The 27105-nt window shown below is 36.3% G+C and overlaps 1 protein-coding gene across 2 annotated transcripts in view; it reads right to left on the reverse strand.

The window, feature by feature from the left end:
• The window catches only part of ROBO2 (roundabout guidance receptor 2), a 400096-nt gene that overhangs the window by 115347 nt on the left and 257644 nt on the right, over nucleotides 1-27105 (reverse strand). For both annotated transcript variants that reach the window (XM_042810549.1, XM_042810548.1), the window contains exons 4-6: nucleotides 20633-20771; nucleotides 6455-6582; nucleotides 3067-3078 (exon numbers count right to left, since the gene is read on the reverse strand). In XM_042810549.1, coding sequence (XP_042666483.1) covers nucleotides 3067-3078; nucleotides 6455-6582; nucleotides 20633-20771 — 279 coding nt within the window. The remainder of the gene's footprint in view (nucleotides 1-3066; nucleotides 3079-6454; nucleotides 6583-20632; nucleotides 20772-27105) is intronic.

Below are 27105 nucleotides of genomic sequence, written 5' to 3' on the forward strand. Positions count from 1 at the left end.
TCATGGTAAATGTCTTATCTGTTTCTCTCTCCTCCAATGTAGTAGGGAAGTAAAGTTACTGTAGTTTGGTTGGTCTCTCCTTACTTTGTTAATTCCAGATAATTTCTATCCAGGTGGCAAAATTATCTGTCTATTTGTTGCATGTTGCTATTTTCTAAGATGAGTCACAGCAAATTAAGTACACTTGACTCACTACAAAGCAATTGAAATGCAAAGAACTGTATTTTGACCTGGACATAGTTGAAAACAATTTGTAAACGGTACTTTGTCTTTTGAATGACCTTTCTGCATTAACAAAAATGCAACTGAAGCATTAGACATATATTTTCACAAATCTTCTATCTGAAGTTAATTTTAAGACTCCATCTCAGAGCAGTATTGCAACTGCTTTTGAAAAGTAGACCAGTGTTACTTTTAGATGGAATTACACAAAACTTCTGGGCCCCTCTCAAATTCTGTGCTTTTTACAGTTTCTCTCCTGTGTGGCTACTGTGAGAAATACAGCAGAGTGCCAAAGTGAGAAAATATTAAACTTCCTCGTTTAGAAAATTCATCTAGTGTGAAGAACGGAAGAAATGGGCATAAATGTGGATAAATATTTTGTTTCCCAAACCATCTATTGTAAATCTTGTAACAAATAATTTCAAAAGGTTATAAATAAGAAAACAGCTATTTCAGAAATGAGCAACATGTTTATACCTAGCAGCAACTCCAAGTAATCTAGCATAGAGCTATTAAATTCACCAGCTGCCATGCACCTCAGGCAAGATCATACTTCATTTCATCCATGTAGTATAGATTGTATGCTAATATCTGCTTGAATCAAAACATGATCATTGGCAAAAGTAATCTCAACTCCTGAATTTTCCATTCAAGCTGAAATTTAAGTGAAAATGTCACAACTAATAGAATGTAAATATTTGGAACAGGTAAAAACTAAACAGAAGATGAAAATGATTCAGTTTGCAGTACGAATCACAATCGTTGAACGTTAAAAATACACAAAAATATATGCATCTCTTATTCAGCAACACGCCAATGAAACAAAATGTTTTGTTCTTTATAGCACAGTAAAGACAAAGCATATCTGCTCTGAAATGGAGGTAGCAATGAAAAGCAGATGCATTCAGATAATATGCAGGTATCAGGAAATAATATGAACTTATAAATTGCTCTCCTTCAGTTTAACATACACAGAAGTATAAAAATATACTTCTGGTAAAATGTCACCTTCCTAAATAGCTGTGAGTGTAATAATATTAAGTAGAGTTTACTTTAGCTTCCTTTTGTAGGAGAGATGAATTTTGCTCTGCATTCAAGTTAAGTCTCTAAAAATAGCAAAACATAAAAGCTACAAGATTTGACTCGCCATTCCTGTCAGATGACAATTTTTTAAGAGATCATTTGAACATTCTGGTGATGAAATGATGGTGGAGAGAAAAGTTACTTTGTTTTGTTCTACGTGGCTTTACATTTTCAACAACATAGATAGCTGCCTGCTTTGCCTACTTTTGAATGAAACAGAGACAGGAACAGTAGGATGAAAAGGAAAAAAAAAGTAAAAGCGTGCCCTATTATATGGAGAGCAGAGTCTTTTCTACAAGTGGAGAATTAGATATAAGTGACCAAAGAAAGCAATTCTACTTATACACTGCAACGACTACACTTTCAGAACAGGAAGGAAAACTGTTCTTATAGGTTTACTCCACTTTTACTGTTACAACTCCTGGGAATTAATTTGTTGAGAACTAGCATAATCTCAAAGTAATACAGCAGGGACTCAGGTTTAAAGCTTGCTATCGACTTTCTAAATGGAGTACTGTGAATTACTCTCCTACATGGGGAATTCTCCAAGATAACCAATAAAGTGACTGCAGAGGTACATGCTTGGCTCTATTCACGATAGTTCAAGCAAGCTAATGAGCATGGGATCACCTTAGTTATGGACACAGATGCCTAATCTTCATCTTATCTTTAAATTATTCCAACATTTCTTCCTCCAACTTCATAACAGTGAAGACCTGAGACAAGGTCAAAATCAAACGCATTTCTAAAAAAAAATGCTGAGTACATAGACACTAAAGCTCTTAGCAATTTCTGTAAACACCAGTACAGACTTCTCACACTAATAAAACAAAAACAAAAAACACCAAACAGAGTAACTATATTATTATTCTAGAAGATACATATAAATGCAAACTGCAAAAATCAGAGGAGCAGTGCAATCCATTAAATTATTTAAAAAGTCCATACAGGTACAGAGTAAAGATCCGTGAATGAACATTAAATAAGTTCAGGATATTTGTGAATAAATTTGTGAAAAAAAAGTGAATTTCAGCTAGTGGCAGCTGCAATTTTTCCATTATGCTCAGATTTCTATAAATTTTTAGAAGTAATTTCAAAAGCATAGGAAGGAATCCAATTTTCACAATAAGAATTCAAAATCCAGAGACTGTCTTCCTCCGGACTTGTTATTCAGAACAGTTGCAACCTATACAGTGCATTCCAGAATGCACTCCAAGTTGACCCAAGGGTGAAAATCAGTGATGAACTTTCTTAACAAGCACGGAAATCTACTCCATTCCCTCTTCAATTTCAGAACTATTTTATTTCAACAGTCTTTGAAAGACACAAAAAAGAAAGGACATGCAAAGCCTGTGCTTTTACTGCTATGCAATAGAGGCACAATGAGCTGATCATTTAGGGCCTGATAGAAGCTCACCAAAGTCAATACAATCCATTCTGTTGATTTCAATGGCTTTTATACCAGGCCCTTAAATAGACTGTTAAAAATGTCTGAATGATTTTGGCTCAGTATCACCACACCCATTCAGTTTCACTGACTGGTTATTTCTTGGTGATTTGGCAAATGTGTTTATGTCTGACATAGCAGAAAATAGAAAGTTCAGAAATAGCAGTTTGTCAGTCAAAATCACTTGCCTGGTGCTTTAAAGTTAATACTATTCAACACTGGCTGGTAACTTAAGCCAGTTAAATGCTGTTGCAAATGAAAGATGAAGCATTGCATGAAGCCATGCTAAAATGGATAGAAGGATGGTTACTTACCAACGGGGCGAGCTGTTGACATTACAATGGTGTAGTGAGAACATAAAAAAGAAATTAAAAAAGAAAAGAATATCTGTCAGAATGCATGACGTGTAATGTTACGTTAAACTATGGATACTACCATGATTGCTAACCCCTCAAATGACAGCCTAAGTAAAATATTCACTATCATTTCTGTTTAGTCACATGTTACTATTACCACATTTATTTGAGCATAGTATCTGAGCAAGCTGACTGGAACCATTTTCTGAGAAACATTTTTTGTTATCTTCACATGCCATCATCAAGTATCACTGTTAGTGCCTGATAAAAGAGAAATCACTTGCATTAGAAAAAACTTTCAGATCTTGATGAACACATCAATTTAAGCTACAGACTGACAAATATCATGCCACTAGATGCAATGCATTTACTTTCTGAGTCAAATATCAATTGAATTTTAAGCATGGTCAGTCACTACAGCTGTGGGGTCCACAAAAAGCCCAGGACAATTTTTCTCATTCAATAACAGGCATGAAGGCTTACAACACATTGCTTTTTCCTCACTGACAAGACTGATGAAAATATAACAAATAGGCCACAATGGCTATAGGGATTTCAACTCAGAATCTCCCAAATTACAGCTTAGGAAACTTCCACTTCCTAACAAAAAAAAAAAACAAAAAAAAAAATTGCTGCTGAATGATTGACAGGTTAATATTGTTTCAGACTGATATCAAGACTGAAGGCTGTTACTGCAACCAATGATTTCTTGATGATAGCAACAGCTGTTTATTACAGTTGTGTTGGGAGAGAGGACTGCCTGTCCCTCTGCTAATAAAATGCAGACATCCCCTTTCCCAAGAACAAAAAAGCTGGACATAAATTTGACTCAGAGTTGCCATCTGGTTACATGAAACTTCCCTTATTTTAGCAGTAGAAATAGCTACATATTTCTGAGTAATATTATTTACATATTTATTTACCTATTTATTTTAAAAGAAGATAATCAGCTCTATATCCCTATGTGCAGACTAGGCAAATGTGCAGACTAGGCCAAAAGCAAAAACGTGCTGATCCCTATGTAGTGCAGCATGCAAATGTGGTTTTTGTTCTCAGCATTTCTGTATCTCTATCCTTACTTTGTCATATTCACTTTAATTATTTCAAGCCTACTGCCCTTTCTCAAATTTATTTTGAGACATTCTGATTTTTGGTATTACGATATATTCCTGGTCTCACAGAAAGATAAGGAATGAGTGATGTGCGTCTTTCCAAGACAGAGTCTGAACACTGAATCACTGAATTCAAATTCTGTTATCATTTACAATCATGTAACAGTTGTACAACAATATAACAGTGAACTCCCTGACTGCATCTTCGTTCATTGCTTTGAGAAGATGGAGCTGTGAGGGAGGTAGCTAAGGATTATGCTGTTGCTGCCAGGTTTGCAGTCAAAACTGCAGAAAAAACCACACACAAGGACCAAGGACCTTCAAAGTGAATTTTCAAGTGCTAAATGACTTTCTCCTTCACACGAAGGATGATTTTGTTAAAATCAATTTCAGACGAAATTAGTGAAAGTTTAACAATTCAGAATTAAATCTTTTAACTAAAAGGAACACCATATGTGATCCCTTTTAAGTCAACAGGAGTTTTATCCAGTACTTTGCTTCCAGGAAATACAGACTAATAACATTTCTTCACTGAATTTCTTAGCTTTTCTCATTTCCTGTTACCCTGAACATTTAATAAGCTTATATCTTCATGGCTTCCTTTATGTTGGATAAACACTGTGTATTCGAATGTAAATCGCAAACCTAAGGGGAGAGTGGTACCCAAGATAACGAAAGCCTACTTTCACTGTAGGAAAATCAATTAAATTATATGTTTTGTTTGTTTGTTTGTTTCACCTTAATTTGATCAAGTTCACACTTCAGTGATTTCAAAGGATTTTTTTTGCTTGTTTCTAGTTATTGTTCATATTACAAGTCTATAATATATAAATATTAAAAGCCTGCTTCAGTGATGCATACATTAGATACAGATCTAGGCATGTTTAAAGGCCACTAAATTTGTTGCTAGATATATTGGATATCATGATTCTGCCTGTGACAAAGGAGCATATTTAGAACATTTCTTGGAGTTCAGTGTAGTGACTATTTTTCTCACATTACAAATGGAAAAACAATCTCTAAGACAAACATGTAACAGGTAAACCTACTTCTTCAGATGAAAACAGGAAGATCTACATTACCACATATTACCTGGAGCAAACACTGAGGTAATATTTCAGCAAATGCATTATCACAATATTCTCTTTTCTTTGTTATATACTAACATCTCCCCCTCTGCAAAGCCATTTGGTGCTTTTTTGCCCTTTGAATTCAGCAAATTAAACTGAACTGTGTCCATGCATTAAATGGATGGAAATGGAAGCTGGCCTCTTGGGTCAGTTGACCCCTGTTCTAATAAAGCAATCCACTGAGACTTTGAACGTTTGATTTAACGTGTATGAAAAGAGAAGCACAGATAAAGCCAAAAATGTTTTTATTAACCTTTCACAGCTCTACTGAAAACTGTCAGCATGCACCACTAAACTGTGAAATAGTATCTGCATGATATCCATTGTACCAAATCACAGCTTATCTTTTGGAATGAAGAAATAACTATTATTTCTATTTACTAATACAGAAATATTGTCCCACAAACTTTATTTCTCTCTATAATCTTTGGCATGTCCATATCTACCGTCACAAAATACATTTGGGCAGCTCATTGTTCTGCTGGTGTTAAAACCTTTTTATCATATCAAATAGCACCCCATAAACAATGAGTGGATACTAAGGACTGGGAGATATTTTAAGAGAGAATACATTAGTTTTTTTATCATGTATTACTTACAAAATTTAATTAAGGTTTTCTTTTTCCTTTGACTGAGATTTATCTTACAAGTAGAGAATAACAGCGGGGAGTTCAGTTATGGTAGAGCTAATAATTCCATTATACTATGTGCATTACATTTGACATTTGTAAACACAGTGCACTCCTTATATTTATTAGGGAATAGAACCATAATAACAACAATTTAAACTGAATTTTTACTTATGAAAGAGTGTCCGTGTAGTTTGTTACTGCTTGCTTATGAAAACGTATGCATCTATTCTTTAATAAAAAATATTAGAACAGATCATTAACTGCTGCGAGATCTTATCCTACTAAAATCAACTAGAATTTTGCCACAGATATCAATGGGAGCAGGATTTCAGATTTGTAGTAAATCAGTAGAGCACCAACAACTGCACAGGATGTGTGGAAACCAAACACAGCAGGTAAGGATTTGGCTCATTGTGCCAAAAAGCCATTGATTCATTCAGGACACAAGACCTCTCTCCACAGGAACACTCACCTCGCACAGTAAGGGTAGCAGATGCTTCCACTTTTCCAACTCGATTCTCAGCAATGCATGTGTAGGTGCCTTCATCTGTGCTCATAGCCTTCTTGATGCGCAAAGTGTAGTCATCTTTAATGTCATACCTGCGTTACAAAAAAAAGAATGAAAATATTTTGTAGCCGACAGGAATGTACAGAAACTCTTATCTGGGATATGCTAGGCTGATTCTATCTTGGATTCAACTTTTGAAGATAAATTATTACCTAACATTAGATAATTCCACCAAGCATTAATCTCTGTGACATTTTTATTGCACTCTGCATTAGTTAGAAACTTTACATAAAATTAGTATTTCTGTGCTCACTCAGTATAAGGGTTTTATTAATATCTTGCACTTCATCTTTGATCTAGAGTAATGTGATAAAATTAAGCTATCAGACATCAATTATCAATAAATGACAGCTCAGGTTTCTCACACCTTTGGCTTTGTGAGATACATATTTTATATTTAGCTGATTTGGAATTTTTCCTTTATAAGTAGTTCTTCACTATAGCAGCAACCCCTTAGGAAAACTACGCATGTTGGTAGGATCTGACACTATAATATTATAAACAATAAAAATATATTTAAGCTCTGGAAGGTGAACATTTATGGAAAAGGCATATTAAAGAAGATTTATCAATTTCACAGAAATACTACAGAGTGATTCATTAAGAGTGAACAATTACATTCTCTTTCTTAAAATAAATTTGGAAGATTTCAATTATGTCAATTTTTTTTGCTTCTACTGTTGTAATAACTGTAGAATTATGAGAATGTGTAAAATTTGAAAAAATAATGTATGGCAGCAGGCTGTGAGCATTCATTCACAAGGCATTCACAGTGGCTCAATCAAAAAAAAATAGAAAAATATTATCTGTTAAATAGTTACCAGCCCGCAAAAGTCTAGCTTAAAAACTATTTTAGGCTCTGATCCAACCTCATTAAGTCAACAGGATACTTTATCTTGTATGAAATTTATTTGTCTGCTGAATCAGGAAAACACCAGCTTTCAGCATAGACATTTTGCTCTTGAAATACCCTCTTGAAAATTACTTTCAACAACATTTCTTCTAGACACACACTAATGATATCTTAACTAAGATCGAGATTTAGCTTCATATTTTTATGCATCAAATAGTGAAAAAGGCACATGAGATTAAAGAAAGATCTAGACCTCAAGAGATGTCAGTAAATGTTTACTACATAACTTCAGAAAAACTAATTTACCTTCTCTTTGTCAAACAGTAAAGACCCTGCCTGCAAGCTTGTTCAGCAAACATACTGAAATGATAGAGAAGAGCATGCTTACATGTTTTAATGGGTAAGAATGTAATGCTATCATTTATTGGAATGTTATGAAAATCTTTATGAGTATTTTTAAATGCTTCAGGAGCATCACGTGTACAAAACATGCATTATCTTATTCTTCTTTATTATAACTTTGAAGCAAGAGTATTGTATGCTAATAGACACAAAAGTATCTTCACTCAAAGAGCCCTATATGCTGAAATGTTTAAAGTTCTGCTATGCCTAAGGAGAGCCCATGACAACATCAATAAGATTAACTTTGTTTCACGAACAAAGAGAAGTCAAAGCATTTTCTTATACTCATCACAATGCACTACAGTTTCATTCTATACTTAGTAAGTCCATTCTAGTCATTCGCCATGAATTCAAAAAGACCAATCTATGGCTAACTGTTCTGTCAGAAAGAACAAAACAAAACAAAACAAAAAAACAACAGATCACATCCCTTTCATTAGGAGTTCCACTTAACTGTACATGTTTCCTGTATGTCAGATTTAACTAATGAACAAGAGATATGTCAGTGGGAATAAGCAGTCAGAAACTTCTAGGGACTATTTTTTTCTAGCACGGTACTACTGAATGACATAACCAACTTATGACAATAGAAAACTTAACATGTATTTTCTGGATTGGTTCAGAGCTGTTCAGCTAGTCATTCCAAAGCCATAAGCAGCTGAGGCACATTTCATCCTGACTGCACACAAATTACGGAGTTCTGCATTCTGCGCTGCTCTTGTCAGTGGCAAACAGAACCACTGTTTTCATAATTGAGAAAAGGCAAATGGTCTCCTCTAAAAATCTCAAGAATATGACATCATATCCCACAACAATGGAGTAGTTATTTATCCTTGGCCACCACAGAGATCGCAGACAAAAGAATTTGCTTATTTTCTTGACACACAGCCATCTGTAGGGGACTGAAAATATGAAGTGGTACTCACCTCCTGTGAGATGACAAAACTAAGATCAGCTGTAATGAAAATATGAGTTGGATATAGGAATCACGTTTATAAAGCTGGGCAACAATTAGACACTAATTTTGTTACAATGGCTTTAAAAAATAAAAAGAAAAAGAAAGAAAGAAAGAAAACATAAATAACATCCCTGTGGTTCACTTAACCACTCGTACCACTGCTGAGATAAAACCAGACAGGCAACAGGGCTGTATCTGATTGGCTGGCTGCTTAAACTGGGATGCAGGCAGCCTGGGACAGGGCCCGACAGTCTGCCATGGGCTGCAGCTGACTCGTTCTTCATTTCACCGATGCGCTGGTGCTGATATGCCAGCCAGCTGCCTTGGAGGCTTCAGCAGTCTTTATGCTTGCACCTGCCAATCATGCAAATTGTGCAAAGGCTGCTGGGGGAAAAAGCCAGCTGCATGGCATGCCAGGACGCAGAGAGGGAGCACAGCCATAATCTCCCACTTGGATTGTGAAATGCAGGAAGCAGTAAATGTGTCACTCTCATGGCCCAGTTATCAATTACTTCAAGGAGCGGACCTGCTCTCCTAGTCTGCTTCTCCAACAAGACCATACTGAGTTTTTGGACCACCATGGCAGAACATGCCGTCTAGCAATTGGAATCATCCACAGATGGGCCCATGGGATAGCATAACCATCTGCTGTCCTGAAGTACTGATATGCTGCCCCTCAGTCATCTGTTCCTCTCACACTGTCCCTAGAAGTCACCACGGTTCAGTGAAGAGCTTTGACAGATGAAGCAGGCAGGAAGGAATAAGAAGAAAACTGGCTTTTAGCTTTAGTTGATCTATGCATAGTAGCTCAAAGAGCTTGTGTGAGAAAGGTGCCATGAAATAACAAAGTGAGAAGGCTGAACGTGGTTGTACCTTCTAAGTTTCTCGAGCAAAATCTAGAATAGTGTTTGATCTCCTCTCAATCCAGAGCTTCCTATGCCCTCAACAAGATGTTTCCATCTGAGTTTCTGGAGAATTTCACTCCCATCTGGATCAGTTCCAAGCTGACACTTAGGAATTGGGCTCAGGGCCTCTTTGATTGTCAGTGCTGCTCAGACAGAGGTGGCCAGACTTCTGGATTGATGGTGGGGCAGCAGAAAACCAAAGTGTACCAGTTATGCTGGCGTGCTAAGAAGGCAGTGTCTTCAAAATATGTGCAATGTCAAGAAACACCTTCCCACATACTACCCTAATATTGCAGTCTCTTAGCCAAGTAATGCCAACATTCTGCACAAAATGTAGGGTGTCAGACATCTGCTACATATGTTTATGGACATCTAATTGATTTTAAATACTTCCCTTTGTTAAACATTTGGAGGTGCTTAACCTTTCAGTTTAGCTGAAACTTCAGCCATCAAATTGCTCTGAAAGAGGTCTTTGGAACAGCTAGTCCCAGTGTTAAAAAACCCAGCCACTTTTGGGTGTTGTGTTACATAACTTCTGCTATGAACAAGTAATAGCTCACATAGATCTGTCTTTAATTAACTAAAAGGAAGGGGGCCAGGGGATTGGAAAGGAAGAAAGAAACAGAGAAAACAACAAGCAGATGAGAAAACACTGCTGGTGAGGAAATTCTAATAGAAATTGGGTGATTTTGAGTGAAATCTGGCAGTCTCTGGCACATATGAATACATTCATTGTTGCTAGTTTTGATTAATGACAGTTGTACAATAGTGTGCTGACAGTCACTGCCATACAGTCACTTTTTTTTTTTTTATATGAAACACTGCTGAAAATGCAACCCAATCAGATTTGGCCCCTGAACAACATGTGCTATCATCACTGTACCGTGAATTGAGATTGATTGGTAACCAGCTGTGACAAAGTGGGAAAAAGAGCCTTGTCTTTTTCAAGAAAAGAAAAGAAAAAAAATAATTAAAAAAACCTGATTTGTGTCAAAACCATTACCATCTGCTCAACCAAATAACAAATAAAACAAAACACATTAACTGTTTTTAACTATCACAAATTAAAATACTGAGGTTGTATTCATGCACTGGTTTAAGGACCTAAGAATAATCTTGAATTACACTGGTTTTGTTGCAGTTTGCAGGGTTTCTTTTTTACATATTCAAAAGTGTATTTGTCCCTATTCAGCCACCAATCTTCCATGGCTATCTAATAAAAGAGAGAGAGAGAGAGATAGAGATAGAGAATAAGAGAATTCAGTGAAGTTAAAGAGATTTAACAGCATGCTTTTTGCATTTGATATACATTCTACTGAGTGCTTCATAGAACCCTCAAATTTCCAGATTTTAACAATTGTGCAGGCAGTTATGCATGAAAATATGTGCTTCTTTGTCTTTTGCATGCACAGGTAGCACAGCTGTGTGTGCAGATGGAGTCATTACATTCCTAGATATCCAGCTAGTGATACACTTTCTTCAGCTGTGCATTTTAAAGTTAGGAGATTGTAGTACTATTCTCAATAAATTCAACAAATTCAAATAAAAAAAGAAGACATTCTTCCTGCTGAAGGGAGAATTCAAGAGTCACATCTTAATTGCTGTGAACTGATGTCACTGGCCTCAAAAAATTACATCAATTTATATCAGGCACTTATTTTCTTTGTATTTAAGTTTTGTAGGGCTTCCGTTTTTTTGTTTTTTTTTTTTCCCCCTTTTCTTTCTTTTTTCTTTCCTTGCAATACATGCATACAAAACTTGAAGATTACTCACAATACTAAAGAGAGACACTACTGGCCCAAAACAGTGAACATGATGGAGTTAAGCAGGCTTAAACTTCCATCTCCACTTCTCCTTTATGGTTCTGGCACTTTGCTTTCCAGCATAGTGCCACAGCTTTTCTCTGGCTCCAGACGGAGAAAGCCAAAGAGAAACTGTAGTGAAGATGAGAAGCATGAGACCGTTATCTGCTTCAGCCTTATGTGGTACAGAAGCAGAAAGAAGAGCTGCCATTCCCATCAGGTAAGCATTTATCCCTACTGCCAGCTCCCTTAAATTAAACATTTGTTTTGCACTTCCAGCTCATGCGGCGATAAGCAGAAGAAAGATGATGCACAAACCAATGTGAGTGACACAGCAAAAGATAAGGCAGCCCTCTCATTTTTGTTCCCTACTAAAACCTGAATCAGAGACAGAGAGCATAAAAATGCATGTGTTTGTGTGTTATGGTCCTAAATTACTTTCTTGTACGACTATGATCTTGGCTGCTTTTTGCTCAGTGGCTCTTAGATGTAGCTGAAGGCTATGGTAGACTGACCGATTGAAGGGCTGTCCCCAAGTGCTGACATGGCAGCTGCCATTCACACACACGTTTGAGAGAATTTGCTGATTCCCATTCATTCCTTGGCTATGCTATTCATACCAAACAAAGGTGCAAGACAATGTGACATTACCTTGAATTTCTTATTGTGAGGTATATATCATAATGGTTTATAAAATGGTTTACTGGCTTCATGCCAACAAGCCAGCAAAGAGTTAAGTGATACAGGTTACTATCCTCTATTTTTAATTAAAATATATTGACAGCAGATTCTGCTTCAGTCCAAAATCTTTTATGGGTTTTAACCAGCAGATTCTTTATAATTTTTTCTGGTTGACACTCTCAATTGCAATAATATAAAACACAGAACCTCACTCCATTATCCCTTAAGCCAAGGCATTCAACAAAAGGGCCTAAATCTCATAAAAGATGAATGCAACAGCTACAGTCAATGTGCCAATATTGTGAAACTGTTCCCATGTCCAAGGAAATAATGTTCTCTGACTTCTCTGGAAGCATTATACTATGCAGCACTACTCTTGTGAATGAACACACATATGTCAATGCACTTAATTAGTATTTCTCAAAATCAGCAGCCATGAGCTCAGAAGAAACCCAAGAATGAAAAATGGGACTCTTTTTTTTTTATTTCCACTAAAATAATTTGAAAACACATATAAGTTCAGAACAGAACATGTTTGGGAAACTGTGTCTTAGTAAACACTCTAAAATGACAGAGGCTTTCTTTCGTCTCTACAACTCTGTTTGCACAGAGAAGTACTCATAAAGAATTACCACATGATAATTATCCAAAATGGGCTTCTGATTTGATTTTAGTTCCAGACAGACCTCCATATTTGAAAAGCTTGAACCTCAGTAGAAGTATGAGCTAAGAGACCATGTAATGACTTGGCATGGAGACCTACCCTCCTGTCAGCAGAAGTAGTCCGTTACCTCACAGTTGAGACACATTTGTCTGGCACTTGGGGAGCTTTGTATTATTAATGCCTATATCATACATTCATGTATGATGAAAAACACCCTTGATACTTAGGGTTATCTGCTCAGCACATCACTGAAATTAATTTTAAGGAGGTTAGTTTTATGGAAAAACAGTATTTTGTTTTTTCTTACCATAAGAACTGTGTTCCAGTCCTTTCAAGTATCTTTTTTAGCAACTGAAAAGTAGTTCTCAAAGCTAAAATTTTAATCTTTCACTGTTTTCACAGATTATTATTATTTCTTTTTTTTAACTGAGATGACAAAGTTTATATCTCATACAAGAATAGAGTATATCTAAAACAGAAGAAATCCCTCTAGGGCAACCATCCCAACCATCCCAGAAGCATTAATAAGTTGTAGTCACAGCTCTTGAATTTTACTCCTGCTGGAGTAAAACTATCAGCTTCCCTTTCTTGAACATTTCCTAGAAAAACAGAACACTTTTTCATTCTATCATATTTAATAGTCAATAAACTGATAATACTAAGCCTAAATTGCTTGATTTCTTTATGGTTCTAAAGGAAACATGCTACCTCAATATTTTGAAGCTTATACATGCAATGTATAAACTATGTGATTATGAAGCTTTTATTTGTTATATTCTGTTTTTACAACACTAACAAAAGATTCAAGCACTGGAATAGGCAATTTGAGCAAAATTCTACATCAAGTTTTCTTAAGTCTCATTCCTGACAGAAGTACTTACTTATTTCTGTCTTTCATGATTGGAAAATTCTGAAAAATACACCTTTCTGCCAGTATTAAATTTTCCTTCAGGACTCTATTAGTGACTCCATTACTTTTCAAACATTCAACAGTTTTAGGATGTTACGTAAGAGAGGATAAAAACTAAACAATTCACTAATGGCAATCATATTTCAAGTGCACTGCCACTGATCACTTCATAGATTATCAGTGATTCACTCATCAAAGAGAAAACATGTAGGGTGCTAGCTGACATGATTCCTTTTTGGTTGCTGTATGTGGGGCTGTAAAACTATTTTTCCAACCTTGAACCTTATGTAAACAACTGGAGACTGTTATCATGCACCCTCAAACAGACTGCATGAAACAATAGCTCTTCTTCAGCTGTGGCAAGATTTGACACTTAACATGAAGCTAATTTAAATGTCAGTTCTGTTAACCACTTCTCTGCTGCTCAGTCTAGCACAAACACGTACCAAACACTCCTGCTCACAGCATTTAATACTTCATGCAAATAAAAGGCAGATAACTGCTGGGTTAGACTACAGACCTCTGGGATAACTGGGATGATAGATCTACAGGACATTATTCAATGCCATGCATAGAGAGATTTCAATTGTCAAAAAATACTCTAATTCACACTTTCACATGCCCATCTATTCTTCAGGAAACACAAGGAATATTTTTCCACTTACAGATTGAGAAGGCATCACTGGAAAGCAAAACATCCACCAGAAAACAGAAATATTGAACAAAAAGAACCAACAATGAGGTATGCCATTTTGATGCTACATACGAAAACCTGCCTCTCTTTTACCACATCATCTCTCTATCTCTAAACAATCTATCTGGCTTTATAGGAGAATTTTCCTCAAATAATTCAACATAACAGCTAAACACACATCTACACTGTATGCTGTTGAAATCCACCCGTGCGCTGGTATTAAGCAACACAGCCTCTTCACAAGTTGTATTATAGCTTGCCCTGTTCCAGCCATGTGCTGCATTAAACCCAACGTAACAACATCCTCTGCAAACTGTCTTTACTCCCTCCACATGTACATAAGAATACAAACAACATATTAAACCTTTTTCTTCCACTGGCTCCTTTTGACATGCTATTAAGAACACCCAATCTTCTCCCTTATGTTCCTCACAGAGGGAACTAATCTCCGTTTGAGGCCTGGCTTAGAAAACAAAAGATGGGCGTACAAATCATACTGTTTCTAACCAGAGGTGGTGAATAGTACATGTAATATAGCTAATATGAAAAACATCCTATTTTCCTGACCCTTTATTTAAAACTGCTAATTATTATTAACAGCAGCAGAAATTTGCTGATGTAACCGAAGATTATATCCATTATAGTACTAAAACACACTCTTTACTCTAATTAATTTTCAATACACATTAGACTGCATTTTGTTACAAACTGCACAGAGATTAAGTCGACCAAAGCACACAGTACTGCAGTGTTATTAGCTCATATTTCATTGAAAGGTCATTCTATCCTTGGTTGTGTCTAGAGGAGGCTGTAGTTAAATACCTCACTATCCCATCCACAGAATATAAATAGAATTATGTAGCTCTGTGTTTACTCACAGAACTCACAGTTTTACCACTTCTTGAAAACTACTGTTTCTCTGGCTTACAGGGACTTATCCTGTGATCATGCAAAAATACAAATGCAGAACACTTCCTGCCATCAGACCTTTTTTGGATGACCTCTTAAAAATATAACATTTGAGAACTTACTGAGGTAAGATTCTCCGTAAAAAACATTTAAATTTATTTCAAAGATTTGTACCTGGAAGATGGGTACACAGATTTTGTGATCTTCTCTTCTTAGTTTTGATCCCACAAGAAGTCATGGAGAAAAACACAGAAATTGCTGTACTTAGTGAAAATGCACACCTGTCAGAAGTGTGACAGACAGAATTTCTGTTCAGCCTATATTTATGCAATTATTTTTTAGGCACAAGGGCCAGATTTAAAAACATAGCAGGATTAACATCTATGAAGATTTTATTTGGAGCTAACATATCTACAAATAAATTAACTATAAACTCTCAACTGTAGTTAAGGTTAAACCTTATGGCTTGTCATTTACAGCAATTAAAAAAAATGTTTACAGTTCTCAGCAAACATTGACAATACTTTAACACACTTAAATGTATATAAATTTTAAAAACCAGAAAATAATTCATTTTCCCTAATACTTTTTAATGAATATTTTTAATTTTTAGTGACTACGTTTTTCATTAGTGGGTATCACTGCTCTGTCTCATCTAAGAGCCTGCAATCTCTTAGCACAATATACTCTTGATAAACTACACACTGTTTTCCTTCTGAAGCATCATTCTTGATTTTTCTGCCTACACTCTTCCATTGTGTGGACAGTACATAAAAAAAATACATCTTCCTGCTGGTGTGGATGCCACTCTTCATTTCTAGTATAATATTCATCTAATCAGACAATGCCTATAAATGCGACTTACAAGAGCAGGTTGTAATTTCATTAGAGATGTATTTACTGAGCTAAGCCAGCTGTTCTTTGCTGGAATGCAAAAAAAGGCCCAAGTGATTGCTACTCAGTCATTTTTAAGGCAACTGAAAAATACATTTGCTGAGCTAACTTCACTTTCCCAAAGAGCTGGCACTGTTAGCTTCTTCTGTGTAAAAGGTTTAAACAGTTATTATAGTGTGTCATAAATTTTAACTTGTAATTGAAAATCTCTTCACTTCCTGAGAAAAAAAAAAGAAAATATACGTATTACTTGCTATGTAATTACAGACTATGCAGCTGCTCTCTTTGACTCTGCTAGAAAATTTGAAGACATGAAACACTGTACAAACCTTATTCAAATTTTATTAAAGTGCTAGTCATAGATATGCCACTCTCATATTGGAGACTCTCAAGTAATATCACTTTTTTCTTGTTATTAGGAATGAAAAGCAGATGAATCAAGAGTTGATTCAAGCCATATTGAATTCCTGACAACACAGGAGACCATCAGACTCTTAGCAAGAAAGTATAATCTCTATTTCTGCCAAGCAGACATCAAAGGAAAGCTACCTGAACCTGTGGTTAGAAAAAGACTTCAATGTGTAAGTAAAAATGATTTTCATTTAATTTTCAATATTTCCTGATCATTCTGCATAGCTGCAGCTGGCTGAGTTGCTTTAGTACAGCTTTAGAACAATTTTTGTGCCATTTCCTTGAGGTGCTTATAAAGAAAAGAAACACTATTCATGAAGTTGTGAATCTAGTGTTTCAGCCAAAGGCATAAAGACTACTGACCCCACAATATCCTGTTCACCTCCAGTAGTTTGACACGAGTCATACTTGATTAACTATTCCGTTCGCCTTTGTATACTATGGAAGGTATGGCGTGATGTTGAATCTTTAGAGCAAGCAAGTAAAATAAAATATACACCATGCGCCTCTATCCTGGTTTCACAATCCATTTCAGTTTCTTCTGGCTGATTTAAAATGGACAGCTTCTGGAAAAAAAGCTTTATACAACCTATATTTCACATTGCCCTTTATTTCTGCCTATGGGTGCAGCATCAGTATTTTTAGCAAGCTACTAATATGCCGGATTGGTTTAGGGCCTAAAAAGAATTTTCAGGTCTGAATAATTTAATTAATTATTACAAAAATATACATAGCTTGCTCTGAAAGTAATGCCTCCTAATTATTTCCATAGAACCTACCACAGATACAAAGAGCACAGTAACAAAGATAGGGCAAATTCTCAGTTACATAACACTGTCTTTCTACATAGTCACCACCATAAGCTGTGCATTCTCACCAGTAATGAACAAAAGCCTGCAAGGCACACCTGTAAAAATCTGCATGGGTCACTGAAATGTCGCTCTTGCTTCTACTGAAACACAGTCACTGCGTCACAGTGCTCACATTCACTGTTTGGTCTCCATAAAAGCTCATCAACATTAATAAATGTAAATGGGTTCTTTACACACACTTCCATGCTGGACACCATTCCATCAGACTGTCCCTCTGCTGCCATCTGTCACGTGGCAGCAAAACATAATGGAATATTGGTGGGAAGGTTCAACCTCTACTGCGACATATCATCACATTCATCTTTGAGGTCATGGGCCAACACAGTAAAACAGAAGGCAAAAAAATCCTAAGAAAACAGCTATGCATAATTCACACCACCACTTCCACTTGGTACTTCCTAATGCTTTCTTAATTCCTGTCAAAGATACAGAAAAGCTACATAAAAAGCTCCATGATGTGTACAGAGATCTTTGAAATCTCAGGTCATGTCTAGAGAATTTAGGAAAAGAAGGTCCCTCTGAGTGACAGAGAGACATATTTTTTGCAGACACTTTAAAAATATTGACTAGATGAACAACTTTTAGGTCTTAAATTCAAAAATATAGGCTGATAGTTGTTTTAGATCATTAATTCAAAATAGTGAAAATTTGGAATACAGATCTGCACACTCAGAATAAACTTGTGTCCCATCTGTTCTTAGTTTCAAAGCACAATTGTTCATAAATTTCTGGGTAATTACGAGGACAATTAAACAAAATACCTAAATTAAAATTTTTTAAATTTTCATATTTTCAAACACATTTACTTCTTTAGAAGTTGTTCCCTCCCCCAGTCCAACTGTGAGTGGAGATGTTTACAGTTCACCAGGGACTTACATAATTAAAACTGTAATAGCCTGAAATTATTTCCCAATTATTACTCAACACACCAATTGGTGGAGCAATACTGTTTACATTTGCCACCAGAAATTACTGCTATTGCTTTTCTCTTTGCTTTCACATATTTCAGTAAAAAATTGAAAGAACTTGAAGGAACTAATATAGAAAAGCAGAGAAGGGTTTCTGGAATACTATGGATACAGCATCACTGATTCTGGCATTCATCATCAGTGGAATACAGAAACAAAACGCATAGAAATACAGAGTATTCAGTTTATCCCACTTTGCTGTTACTGACCAACGTATTTTTCAAAATTGAATTAATAATAGAAAATTATAATAATTTGCAGTACTTACTGAAGCAGGTATCTACTATAATTATCTTGTAACCTAGGGATGTGGCCAAAAGGAAATTATTGGAATAATAATTAAAAAACAACAACAACAAAAAAGCCCCACAGCCAAAACCAGAAGGGCAAATGTGCAGAGAACATCACTAGCTGTAGAAAGAGGAAATTGTCTTTGAAATCTCTAAGATAAATAGCAGCACAGATCTGCTCAGAAAAAGGATTTATTTATTTATGAAATTATAACAAAGGGAATTCCTTCAAATTTCATAATTCACCATTTATATTAAAATGCTTAAAATACAGGACTTCAAAAAATGAAAGTGACATTCTTTTCTAACCTCAAAAAAAAAAAAAAAAAAAAAAAAGAAAATTTTATATTTCATCAAGGAGAAAAAAATTAAGAAATTTCTGCCCTAATTTTCATTTTCTCGCCTCATTCTTTCAACTCACCCCTGGGAAAATTTGTTTGCATTAAAAAAAAGAGAAAAATTCATTTCAGATAGTTTATCTTCTGTGATTAAACAACGTGCATCATGGTTTGGAAATTTCCACCCTTTGGACATTGAAGATTCTGCTTATGCATATTGTTTTTGAAAACATACAACATACAACAATTAATTACAACAATTACATACAACATTACAACAATTAATTAATCATTTAACAGCAGTGAAAAGAAAAAAAAAAAAGAAAAAGAAAACCACTGCAGAAATGAACAGTTTCTGAGAGTGAAGTTGAATATCATCAGAAGGTATCTGATATTAAAACACTATGATAACTGTTCCCATTTCCTGTTACATTTTTTATCTTAGAAAGAAAGACATCACAACTGGACAGAAGAAATTACCTCAAAACACACAGTAACTTGTTTTTAACAGTAAAATATATAAAAAAGGTACATAAAACCACTTTAAAAACCTAATCCAGCATGCAGCCTAATCAAAGGCACTGCAACTGCACCACCTGTTCTGCTTACAAGACCTAGAAGTAGGTATGATTTAAAACAACTTAAGCAGTAAGACTAAATCACAGCAGCACAATACATTCACTAGTATTTAATTAAATAATTCCATCTTCACATCAAACATAGAGCTGAGGAAGTGGAAGCAAAAACAGCTACAGACCAATTTGAGTTTTGTTATTTTATTCAAGATTTAGATATTGAAAAACAAGTGATGTTAACTCCAGATGTAATGATGACCATTTACTGTATGACTCCTAGGAATTACCACACTTTATCTACTTAGGGTGAAGATGCAAGGCATGCTGTAATGATGAAAGAAGCCAAAACTTCCAGCTTGTTTTAGTTAGTCCCCGTCACAGCAGTATGCTCTCAGAACATTTGATATACACTGACAGGGTTAAACCAGTCAAACACCAACACAGTTGCTCTTTTTTTAAGACCATGATTGGAGAAGCAGAAATAATACTGGTGACCAAAAGAATTAACCTAGTGTTTTCCACTTCTGACAAAAATATCAGAAGTTCTTTTGACTTCTCCAGTGGAAGAGTTTTCTGAGACATAGTGAACATTAGCAGAAGAACCAGCAAAGCTCTGCCACAAATGCATCCCATAAGTGTCACAGAGAAGGTCTGTACCTTTCCCTTTTCTGAAGGCTACTTTTACTAGTGCAGCCCTTAAGACATCTTCAGTTTTGTCCTGAAGATGCAGTGAATAGCCGTCTGTTCACAACAGCTATGCATCAGTTTTCTTCCTTGCACTGGAATCCATGACCTGGACAATGCAGCTCAGAGTGGGTTTCCCTGCTCAGCTGGCTCTAGAACACAGTTTGTAGTGCCAAAGACCAGAAACATGGGAAATATGCAGTCAAGAGTAGTTTCAAAGCTGCTCAACAGTGGAAGTTTGAATGCGAGGGGAACACAAATGTTGCTCTCACCTTCCTCTTGGCAGGTCTGCATCGTCCTTCTTCCAGCGGACGGTGGGCTGCGGGTCCCCCTGCACCTGGCACCGGAAATCCACGGCCTCCTCCTCCAGCACCACCTGGTTGATTGGTCGCCTGAGAAACGTGGGCCGCTCTTAAAAAGAGATATTAAAAATTAAATTCCTCAGTGAGTCAGAGGGCTGAAATGAAAAAAAACTATTGACTTTTCAGCAAATTTTTGTTTACCGATCCGCGGAAGATAGAAAAGAGGGCTGAGTTCCACAAATTCAGACAAGTGGAACTGATGATGTGCACCGGCGGCCAGAACAGTGATGGCTGGGATGGAGATGCTGAGGTTGTCATGTCTGGCCTTCACATAAATGCTGAGTGCCACTAGCACGAAGCGCGTGCCAGCACCGGCTGTCTGCCTGTCACAGCAACTGGGGACGTCTTCCAGATCATGCCCTTCCATGTGAACTCTTTAGCTCTGCACTGCTGCATGGTCTAAGTGTGATTTAAAAGCTACTGTCTGCTCCAGAAATATATGAGCTGCCCACAGAGATATCCTGCCTTTGGCAATGATCAATAGCTTGATGCTTTGGAGGAAAATGCAAACTGTGTGTTAGGTGTCCCAACCGATTGAGAGCTGTTGTGTGGAGGTCAAATCTTCACTGATTTCCATCACTAACTTCATCATGGAAAAATAAATTAAGGCCTCAATAATAAGTTCTGTTTACCCTTGTTATGTTAGTCTGCAAAGCTACAAATATTATTAATCATCATAATGTTGCACAGGCCTGTTTGAAATCCAGATGCAGAGCCACAATCTGATGTCAGTTAGAGTGGTACAAACTCAAAGTACCGGTAATTTCATTTGAAAGGATGTCACTGGGGTTAGTTTCCAAGTTGCCTTTGGATTGCATAAATTTTGTTCTGTCCTCTCCTAGCCATACCACACTTTTATTGTCATAAATTATTTATGCCAGAGACAAACCATTATAAGACTGGGTTTACATGAAGCAATATTTCCACTCAAGACAGGGATTTATTATAAAGACATCTAAAACCAGTTACACACTACTTTTCACATTTCATTCTCAGTAAGTTGAGTGGTATGATGTCACTTAGAAAATTATTCAAAATTTACACAGATGTAAGCAATACCAGACTCTGACTTAGGCAGATTGTTTTCCTAACCACAGAGCTGAATTTATGGGCTTGCTATAGATGTTTAACATATGCAAATTGAAAAACAAACAAATAAACAAACAAAAACATTAAAAGAACATTAATAAAGTTGCAAAATTTAACATGCAGCACCTAAAAGCCAGAAGTGTCAAAATTAAGGCTGTTTGTATGCCTTTTCTTCATTCCCTTTCTGCTTTATCGGAACGGTTGCAATTACATGATCACATGCAACTCTTCCCCTAAACATGTCTGTATGGTTGGTTTTCATCTAATGAGCAGGTGTTTAATATTTTGCTTTTGTTGTACTGTTTAGTGGGTGGCCTCCTGTTGTACAACTCAAACCTCTCTTCAAAGAAAGAATTATTGCTTTCCTCCTGATCTCCATTACACCTATCTCAATGCTTCATAAACAATTCATTTACTTTCACAGCCCCTCTCGGAGGGGTGTGATAGAGATCTAAGAAAGCAAGCTTAAAAAAAAATCTGCTAAATTTTCATGCCTAATTTGAGACACAAAACTGTCAATTTATTTTTTCTTAAGAATTTAGCATTCATTTTATATGTTCAAAGCTCAGCTTCCACTGAATTCACTTGCATCTGATAAAATGTGAACTTATACAGATTGAAATAGTAAAGCAGAAAGTAAGGAATACAAAAAAAGCCTGTTAATAATTATTTGTATCAGTGACTCAGCATCACATGGAATTCCATAATACAAGCATAGTTACCTAAAGGCAGGGAAAAATATATTTTGTCAGCAGAGCAACAGACACATTCAAGAATCAACAGCAATTTTCCAGGTGTTAGATAGTAACGTGTCTAAGGGACAGACATTGTTCTCCCTGTTTTCTCCCAAGCCATTCCTGTTCTCCAACTTTTTGTCCCTTTTTGTTCTGTATCCTGTGCCTGAAGCTTGCAGTAGCTGTTGGGAACATAGGTGTAGAAAGAATGACCAGGGAACTACTGACCTGTAAGCCTCAACTCTATGCTGGGGAAGATCATTGAACAGATCCTCCTGGAAGCTATGCCAAGGCATGTGGAAGAGAGCGATGTGACACAAAACACAGAACAACAAAGAACAAGTCCTACCAGTCCAACTTACTGGCTTTCTATGACTGTGTACCTGCACCAATGGAAAGGAAAAAGCCAGTGATGTCATCTGTCTGGACTTCAATAAGGGACGCAGTCCCCAGTAACATCCTTCTCTCCAGACTGGAAAGATACTGATTTGACGGATGGACCATTTGATGAATGAGGAACTGGTTAAGACTGTACCCACAGAGTGGTGGTCAATGGTCCAATGTCCGGACAGAGATCAGTGACAAGTAGTATCCCTCAGTATTTGAACGAATTTTCTTTAATGTCTTCCTCAGTAACATCAACAGTGGGACTGAGAGCATCCTCAGCAAGTTTGTGGATGACAGCAACTGAGTGGGGTGGTCAATGCACCGGAGGGATGAGATACCATTCAAAGAGACCTAGAAGTCAGTGCGCCCAGGTGAATCTTATGAGTTTCAGTGAATTAAAGTGCAAGTTCTTACAGCTGGGTCACAGCAACCCCGACTATCAGTACAAAGGATAGAGACATAACCCTGCTGAAAAGGATGTGGGTGTACTGAATGGATAGCCATCAATGTGCCCTCGCAGCCCAGAAAGCCAACCGTATGCGTCCTGGGTCGCATCAAAAAGAGCGTTGAGGGAGGTGATTCTGTCCCTCTATTCTGTGCTGATGAAATCTCACCTGGAGTACTGTGTCTAGATATAGGGTTCTCAGAGCAGGAGATACACTGACCTGTTGGAGCACATTCAGAGGACAGCCACAAAAATTACCCAAGAGATGGAACATCTTCCCTGTGAGGACAGGATAAGAGAGTTGGGGCTGTTCAGCCTGGCAAAGAGAAGGCTCTGGGAGGACCTTTCAATATCTACAGGGGACTTCTGCAAAAAAGGGGACAGATATTACAGCAGGCGTTGCGATTATATGACTGGAAGAAATTATTTCCAAAAGAGGGGAGAATTAGACTGGATGTAAGGAAAAAAAAATTATGTTAAGAGTAGTGAAGCACTGGAACAGATTGTCCAGAGATGTGTTGGAAGAACTGTCTTTGGAGATCTTCAAGGTAAGGCAAGATGGGGCTCTGAGCAACCTGATCTAGGTGTAGGTGTCCCTGTTCATTGTAGGGGAGTTGGAATAGACAACTTATAAAGGTCTCTTCCAACTCAAATGATTTTCTGACTCTGTGACAATTTAAAAGCATTAAAAATAAAAATCAGCTAAAGTGAACATCAAGCATGGAAGAATTCGGATAAAGACATTTTAGTCTGACAAGCATTTAAACTGGTCAAAGTAGCAAAAGCATTAGCTGTCTGCCTTAGCACGTAGCACTAAGCAGTGCATTTGGCCTATCTGTGAAGACGTGCATCAAAAAGGGAATATGTTAATTAAACTTTCTGTAAGTTTTTCTCACAACTTTTCTCCTAAAAGAGCTCAGTCTACATTCTGGTATTTGTGTTTCAAGAGATGATCCTTAACCAAAAAATTAGATCCCAATAAACATCCTTATAGGTGATTCAAAGTTAGTTAGTTTTGAACACAATAACTCTGCATATACCTCTATATTTGCTTGATCTGCATACAGAAATAATTGTTGACATGTCTACAAAAGCTGCCTGTAAAAATCTAAGAAACTAAGACTTGCATATTTATGAAACTGCTACTTGTGGCTATAAAAGCTTCTACACAGGAGATCAGAAAATAAATTTCTATCACATTTTGAAGAGAACTCTGCTGATGAAGCAGTAAATGGCCAAAAGATCATTATGTAAATCACTCAATTCTACACCAAGACAATTTAGGAATATATAACAAAACTTTCAGATCAGGTTCTTAAAAATTGCTTTTTCCAAAATAGTTACGAATTTGCTAGAAAATAAATAGCTTTGTAAGTACAGATCACAGTTATCAATGACATGCAAATAACAATAACTGCTATTTCCATTTTTCTATTATCTCTACATTTTTCACAGTATGTTTCGGGAAACAACAAGTTCTCTCTCACGTTGTTTCCTGTTTTTGTATCATTCAGACAACTCCTTGAATACATTCAATTGCTAATTATACAGCTATAAAGTGATCAGAGTGAATGCCATTGCTAATGCAATTAACATTCTTTATGTGAGATTAACTGGATTTGAGTCACCTGCATAACTTGCTTACAACGTTAATCTCTCAGGAGACAGAGCACTGCTTGCCTGAGCACGCTAAATAGAAAATGTATCTTTGCACAGTCAGGTCAAATACAGTTTCAGAGGCAAACCTGAGAAAATACACCATGATTTTTTTTTTCTTTTTAAATGGTTTGCCCATAAATAAAGCCTTATGGTATAAACAGACATTGTTACTCTGTCAAGGGCTTTCAAAATATAATATATTTGAAAAACAAAGTGCAATAAATTAAAAATAGTAACATACATAAAACTTTTAATAGATTTATTTTGTAAGTTTTTAGTGGGTAAATAAAGCACCTGCTTTCTGGGCTTTCTCTGATGAATATTAAAAATCTTTGAAGAGAGCTATAAAATAGAACACGGTTATATGTCATGTCAAAGAGTTGTAGTACTATCGGAATGACCTTTCTAACTTCAGAATAAACTTTGCTTGCAATTATAGAAGGGGATTGTTGCTGCAATCTAGACACCTACAGTATGTTGCAGTGCTTCAAATATGCACTGGAAGAAAATCACAGAACAGTTTCAAGCTGGAAACATACAAAAAATTCTTCCTTGCTTTGGGTGCTGACACAAGTAAACCCCAGAACTCAATTTCTCCTCCATTTAACAAGAAGTCTGTGTATCACACTGTATTAGAGAGATTCAGGCGACCTTCAGATGTATTATTGCCCTTTCTCAGTTTCTCAAAAAGTCAGACAGCCATATATGGGATCTCAATCTAATTAAAATGATCCTAACTACCTTAATATATTTTGTCTGCTGAGGCAACTGCTACAATGAAAGATTTGATGGTCTCCATAAGGTGAAGACTCAATCTGATTTAAAACTGTTTTCTCCTTTGCTAGAGAGAAGGCATCATTTTTTGAAAATATTCCCTGTTGTACAAAGAAGTAATAAAACATGAGTTAAAAAGATGATTCTGGGGAGGGATTTAATAGTAAATAGTTAAAGAAAAAAAACATTTTTCACGTTAGTGTTCTAATGCAAAGGAAAGAAAGAAACATTAGATGACTGGAAGAAAGTTTCACTTCAATATGCTGTCAATAATGTAGATATTCCATTATCTTCAACATGAGCTGCATAAGTAAAGCTCTCTGCCAAAAATGAAGATGAGGAAGAAGATAGCATGGTAGGATGCCAGCCAAACAAATGAAAATACAGTTGCAATAGCACATGTTTTACTATTTGAAGATACCCTTGTACAACCACTTTTTAGGCACTTTTTCTGTTTGAAAAATAAGCACTTATGTAGACATTGCATACTTATGAGCTAGCCAATATGCAATGAGCTTGCACAGTGAGGGACTAAAATAGCACAGTGAGGGACTAGTAGCACAGTAGGACTAAAATTACTTTTTTCAACTCATTGTTTTCCTCCTATTGCATACATTTAACAAGGTATTAATTGCAGAGATAGTTTTTACTGAGCATAAATACAAAATTTGGAGTTTGATCAAACCCTTTTCACTATTGTATCATCCTATTGCGCCTTATCAGTATCAGTGGAAAACAAATACTGCAAAGACATGATGCTTCTTTACAAACTGCCACAAGCATGCTGCAAATGGGAAGTATTAAGGATTTGAAGAAAAATAGGAAGACAAGCTCTGAAAAACAAAATGCACACTGGTAACATCTCTGTCTTGAACTGTGAATGTAAACTTGATTTAGGCAGGTTTTCCACATGGCTGGGAAATCTTTTGGGACTAATTTGCAAGATATGATGCGACAAGATTCTGCTAGGGCCTTCCACATAGAATTCAGGAAAGAAAAATAGGGCACAGTGTCTTCATTAAGGGGTTTTTGGATTTCTTCTTCTAACATCTTGTCATCACAGTATACTCTTGCTGGAACTATGGTATCTGTTTCAGCCTGACAATATCAAGAGAACATCAAACGCAAATATTTCTTCAAGCATCAGAAGAAAGTACCTCTTCATCCCACAGGACCTTATTAGCTGAAGAAAGGTTTGGGTACCAAAGCTAAAATCAAAGATTATCACAAAACAATATTTAATATGTCTAAATTCACATGTCTTTTAAGATATTTTCATACTCTTATTAGTTACA

The sequence above is a fragment of the Centrocercus urophasianus genome, unplaced genomic scaffold, assembly GCF_019232065.1.
Source record: "Centrocercus urophasianus isolate 14NV4802_14NV808 unplaced genomic scaffold, USGS_Curo_1.0 seq_12, whole genome shotgun sequence".
Lineage (NCBI taxonomy): Eukaryota > Metazoa > Chordata > Aves > Galliformes > Phasianidae > Centrocercus > Centrocercus urophasianus.